This window comes from Schistocerca nitens, chromosome 1 (genome assembly GCF_023898315.1).
Source record: "Schistocerca nitens isolate TAMUIC-IGC-003100 chromosome 1, iqSchNite1.1, whole genome shotgun sequence".
Lineage (NCBI taxonomy): Eukaryota > Metazoa > Arthropoda > Insecta > Orthoptera > Acrididae > Schistocerca > Schistocerca nitens.
Window position 1 is genome coordinate 514,926,010 of NC_064614.1, and position 6,385 is coordinate 514,932,394.

Below are 6,385 nucleotides of genomic sequence, written 5' to 3' on the forward strand. Positions count from 1 at the left end.
ACGCCAAACTCTCATAAAAAATCTGCAAGTAAAAACGTAAGGGTATGGGACGATCATGAAAGTTAAATTGTAACTAAAGCTAATGGAGACGCTATTTCATTAATGAGTTTCCGGTAAGTCACGATTTTTCTAAGAAAGAGAACGTTATACTGCTTGTACAGAAATAATACTCAAGAATATGGGATCGGTTTCAGTTTGGATTGAGAGTGAACACGGTATAGAAGTAAGGCCAGTGCGGATGGTCATTGTCCTCAATATTTGACTAGAGCGTAAAGGAAAGTTGGCATTTCAGTAAAAACTCCCCAGTACTTGACAAGGTATTCACATCACGAACATCATCAAGTCCGAATAAGAGGACTGACAGTGAAATGAGATAACCAATGACGATATATAAGGAAATGTTTTACCTGTGCCCTATCCCTGACTGCTTAGTGGGGAAAACTAATGTAGAGCAAAGTGGAAAGAACTCTCCGCAACGCAGTTTTTAACGCTTTGTAGAATTTGCATACCGGTATCAATTGTCAAGGTGTAGTGATACTTTCGACCTAACACTGAAACAGGAGACCCGTTCAGTAATAAACGTGGGTGGGAGGTAACTGACGGCCCCTCCAAGTGGACGGGGGACAGTAACGCTGTGGCAAAGGGCGGAGCATTGGGGTACCTTGACCAGCTCCTCGGCGGAGAGCTTCCGCGGGAACTGGAAGCCGATGAAGACCTTCCTCCAGTTGCGGCTCATGTCTGTGGGCTGCTGCGGCCTGCGCCGTGGCCTGCCCACCATGGCAGGCTTCTCCAGTGTGCCGGTGAGGTCTGCTCTGGCGTGGTCGCTTTCCGCCCGCACGCCTCCGCCTGCGGTCTCTGTGGCTGCGCGACCCCGGCTGCACTGCGCGCGATGCTGCGACGCGACGCGCCGCCCGCGACAGCCTCCGGCGTCCCCCGCGAGGGGCGCTGCCGTCGTCTGCCGCTACACGTGGCTCCACCCCCAGCCGTTCCTCTGGTCCCACGAGACACCCCTTCATATTCCTCAGAAACCAGTCCGACTCTCAATCTCTCTGACGACGCAGCACGATTTGCAGTGAAACACATCTTGTTAAGTAACTGTCAAAGATACACGAAACGGAGATGGATTGGTTCTGGTTCGGTCACGCCAGTCAACTTCTTCGGAACGACTATTGTCTAATGTCAGGGACGCCACTTATGTTGATTCGTTGGAACTAAACTTTGACATGTGACCTCTGAGTGATTGCATGACACACATTGGTACGACACGTGCATATGCATGACATCCATAAGATATGAACTTTACAAAAATGAACGTATAAATTCCACACAGGTCATCCGCGCCACACCGGTAATTAAGGTTTCTTTTAGAGCATACATCTGGAAAATTATAACGCCGAAAAAAAAATTAGTACACCCTTTTAGAGGTTTCCAATTCACTCAGGATTTACTGATGCAACAATCCATATGGAAAACATGAAATGATAACATTTATAGATCAATAGTACAAGCGGTTCAGAGGTACTAGCTATCGACCCATACTGCAACACCCGTATTAGTACTTAGTGTAACTTCCATGAAGGGCAATGCAAACACTGACTCCGAAATGCAGTCGATCACAGAGCTGGCGAATACTGTCCTGGGATACGTTATGCCACGTCTGCTCAACCTGTTCACGGAGTTCTGTAAGAGTTGTCGCTTGAAGGGTCGCACAAGCCACTTTTCGTCCCATCATATCCCGCACATGCTCGATTGGAGACAAGTCCGGACATAGTGCTGGCCAAAGAAGTAAATGCAGAGCACTTTGAGTTTCACGGGCACTGTGTGGGGGAGCAATATCCTGTTGGAACAACACATTACCTTCCTGTTGGAAGATCGGCCAAAGAACGGGTCTACCAACATTCTTCACATTCCCTTCCAGGAACACCAAAGGTGGACGAGAATTATAGCTTTTCGCACTGTAGGCCATAAGGCCTCGGGTGTGGCCAGTGTGTCTTGGAATAACGCACTCTACCGGGCATCCCTCGTCGTGTCTGCATCGTACCCGCAAACGAACATTACTTTCGTGTAGGCGGAAACTGCTTTCATCGCTGAAGACTACGGAGCGACATTCCAAGTCATCCACTGACAGCACTAGTCGAGCCGTCCACATCGATGCTGGGGCGTGAGTGGAAGATGGGCTAGAGGTGTGCGTATCAACAGGCCCACTGGTAATATTAGGTTCGCAACAGTTCATGTTGACACGCCCGGGCTGACAAGCTCTCTTATCTGTGCTGTGGTAGCTGCACGATCTGCCAGTGCTGCCGTTACGATACGACGGTCTTGACGGGCGTCTGTGCTGCGTAGACGTCCAGAACCTCGTCTACTGGTGCGAGGACGTTCACGGGACCGGTGGTATCAGCATCGCTGCGGAGCTGATGCACCACGTCCAAGTTGTGTAGTAATCCTCCGAAAAGAACATCCCACCACTCGGAAGGCCACAATTTGACTCATTTTTTACTCGCTCAGTAGGTTGTAGGAAGCAAGAGTGCGTCTCCGTGGAATCGTTGGCTGCTTGCTTCACACGATTGCGGCACACTGAGCCTTCTGGTTGTGGACATTCCCTGTTAAAGGGTAGACACAGCTGGCCGTCTGGTAGATATTCTCTACGCTATTTGTTGGCGGACGACGTTGAAACCATGGCCAGTACATTTACTATTCCCCAAGTGACACATGTCGCCATCGGATCAAAATCAACGTAATCTTTCCAAGTGCACTATTTTTTTCCCTGGCAGTGTATATCAGTTACAATGGCTATATTGCAGCCACTGTCGAGATGAGTCGGGAACTTACTTTTGGTTGCAAATTTGTACTTACTTGACCCTTGAGACACCAACAACACGTCTTTAAACAGGCGATATCAACTTCAAGCTCAATAAGAGCTGCACTGAAGATGACATAGCGGAAGTGCAAAGCCCAACTGAGCACTGTTTTTGTCGATAGAATCTATAGTGACACAATGATTATGAGTCAAGTGGGTCGTAGTTTGCATTAATGAAAAGCATAGAATCAGCAAATAGTAAAGACTGAGAAATTGAAGAGGAAATGGAGCTATGTGGATTACATAAACAGCCTAACTAGAACTACCGCCATCTGTATACGTGTCTATGGCTATTCCATGACTTTTGTCACCTTTATGTACAGCACGGTAAGATCCGGAAGGACCAAAGTCTGTTTTCGCAGCATAGGTCGAATCGATGTATTCTATACAAGAATGTTACGTAAACACCGCGCAAAGGCTACTTACAAATCAGCCGAGAAAATCAAGGTGTCTGTCATATCAGTAAAGGAAAGAAGGGACCCACTCACAGTGTTGTGAAGATAGTGTATACTACTACGCCCGCTTGGTCAAAGAGGCTATAGAAATTGAAAAGACGTGACAGTAGTTTGAAGAAGAGAGAGGATAGCCTCAAGGTAAACTGATCCTGGATTCCTGCGTTGCAGCGTCCTACCGATGCAGGTAGCAAGGGGAGAGCCACAGCGGAAATAACCAGGGAAATGCCCGCAGACTAGGCCGCGAAATGTATATATAATCTCCTGCTGCTCGGCTCCAGCCTGCCACTAGCAAGTGGGTGATGGTTAGGGAGGGTGGTGCACCTCTGACAGTGCCCGCCACACGTGCTGGCAAAACGTAGGGAAAATAGTTCAGTCGTTCAAACAAACGTCGTCCCAAGATCCCGAAACAGAAGCGAGCAGCCAATATGACAACAATTGCCCACGAGAGCCTCAGCGATTTTGTACATGACGAGTGGCTGCGGTTTTACCCTTGCGTAAACGCCTTGTGTCTCGAAACTGCTGATACGATTATTAAATGCGTCGGACATAGGAGGTGCACTCTCCATGAAAATCACGTTGCACAGTTGAGTCTAAACTTCGTTAGTTGCCGTATTACCGTCATCCGGATTCGGAGCACATGAACGACTGACCGAAGTAGCTGCGCCACGGGGATCCGCATCGGCAGTCACATCAAGTAGCGACTCACAACTGGCACCAATGTAAACTTTTAGTTTCGATACTTAAGTTAAAATTCATCTAAGGTTTCTACTTTCCATTAGTTTGGACATGAAATCCTTCAAGGAGTCTGTGATCATGTTTAGTTTAAATAATGTACTCTTGTCCTAGTCGCCATATACTTTTATTTTTACTCCTGATGCGTTTCAGTAAATTGCATCTTCAGATCCTAATGGATACATAGTGTCTACTCAACCCTAAACATCCATAGTAAATTCCTCGTCCTACATGCAAACAAATGCAAATAAAAAATATAGATGCTCCATTTGCATGTAAAGTTCGAATAATTCAACCATTATTTACGTCCCGACAGATGTCCACTACACTACTAAATGCTATTTCAATATTTGATGTATAATGTATAGCTAAAAATAGTCCAGTTACGATTTGAATCACCAAGCACAGCCTGCTGATGATAAGTAAGGATGTTCAGTGAGGACTAGATACTGTGTATACATCAGGATGCTGTATAGCGAAACGCGTCAGGAGTAAAAATTAAAAAAAAATTGGCGACTAAGACAAGAGCAAATTATTTGTTCCTCTATTCATTCATGTAAAACATAGTTTTGAGAAATCGGATGGTCTTTTCGAAACACCCTGTACGTTAAGGTTCATTAGGTTTTCAAGGTAAACAGAACGATGGCATAAATGCTCCTATTTCAGTCCAAAAAAGGCGAATATACTTCTGTATAAAAGACTCTGACTGAAAAGTGGGGTACTAGCTGCGTCATTTTACCTTTCTCAAAACATTTATAAATTTTCCCACAAATTTTGGCATGCAAATATATTCGCCCTCTTTTTGATATGAAACTCCCTTCTCACTCCCGCAACTCATTCACACCCACTAGTCATCGCTTTACGTCGCTCATACCCATCCATTTCCACGCCCCCATTGTCGCTCAGTATTTCAGCCCAACTCACTGTCTTATCTCTTTACGTCTTTCTAACTGTCACATCCCTTTCTCACAGCCACAGTCCGTTCTGTTCTACTACTGTTGTCTCCTGTGACGGTCACTGTCTCCCACTCGCTCTCTCTTACTGCTAATATCACATTCATTCGTTCCCACTCACGCTGGCTTTCCTTAATGTCAGCATTCTTTCTTTCCTCGTTGTCATGGTCATAGAATTCTCACATTGTCACTGGCTCTCACCCACTTTCTCTTTATCCCTCTCTTTATTCGTCTTTCTCGCTCACCTTCTCCTTCAGACTTTTTTGAGCACTGTTCTGTCACTGTCACCTATGTTCCACTGCCACTTCGTCCCTCTCTTTCCCTCATACTGTCATTGTCCCCTTCGGTCTTTCTATAACTTAACATTGTCTACTAGCTTCCAGTACTTACTACTTTTCTGTCTCTTTCTCATTGCCACTACCATCCTCTCTCCCAGCATTAAAAAGCGCGAATATGCCTGCATGCCAAAATTTTTAATGGTGCTGCGGAATGTGGAATTAGTTAGTACGCCAGTTTTCAGTCAAAGTCTTTTAAAGAGCATGTTCGTCTTTTCTGCGCTCCAATAGGAGCAATTTCCCGCTGGTTCCCTTCTTTTCCCTGCTACAGCAGGGCATGTAACTCATATGAAAAGAACTTTTTGCGTCGGGAAAATGTTGATAGTTTACTATGTGAAGCTGAAATGAAGTAGAATTAATTATACCCGTTAGACTGGATTTTACGTGTACAAAATGATTTGTGTGCGCTTCAGTACTACAACATGAGCTTCTCAGAACGCTTCTGATGATAACGGAGACACTTTACAGCATATTTCCACGTGTTACGTCACTTTATAAACTACGTTTTCGCCTCACGCCGTGTTTTACCTGGACAAGTAGGGTAACTTTGAACCTCTGTATCTCGAATAAAAATATCAAGATATTCTTGGTACCCAAAAACCATGTTTTCCGGGTGGTTCTCGATAATGGATACAGATTTTTAAAAACCAGATGATGTTACTTCTAGATATATACCAAGAGAATATACCGTTAATGTTTGAGCAATTTACTGTTGTTAGTTATTTAGTTAACGGCTGCTGACGGCGAAAAATTGTGAAGAAAACTTTTTTCCGGTTTTCTCAGGAACTGTCCATGAACTAAATGGCGCCTCCACCATTCTCTATAGGCGCACCGTAGACCACACTTCATATAAAAAGAACCAACCGATTTGCTCCATCTGTCTACGCTGGAAGAAGTGTGTGATGTTCAAACTTTGACCCTGTATTGTAGGATAATTACAGAAAGAAGATCCTTCTATTGGGTATAGGTTGATTAATTTGGGGAGGGGGGACCCAAGAGCGAGGTCAACGGTGCCATCGGATCAGGAAAAGATGGGGAAGGAGGTCGGCCATG

General features: G+C 45.3%; 1 protein-coding gene across 1 annotated transcript in view; it reads right to left on the minus strand.

Annotated features, from left to right (window-relative positions):
- The window catches only part of LOC126258163 (transient receptor potential cation channel subfamily A member 1), a 441,338-nt gene extending 440,560 nt beyond the window's left edge, over nucleotides 1-778 (minus strand). Inside the window, exon 1 of the mRNA XM_049955623.1 lies at nucleotides 662-778. Within this exon, the coding sequence (XP_049811580.1) occupies nucleotides 662-778 (117 nt within the window). The remainder of the gene's footprint in view (nucleotides 1-661) is intronic.
- Nucleotides 779-6,385: the final 5,607 nt, after the last annotated feature.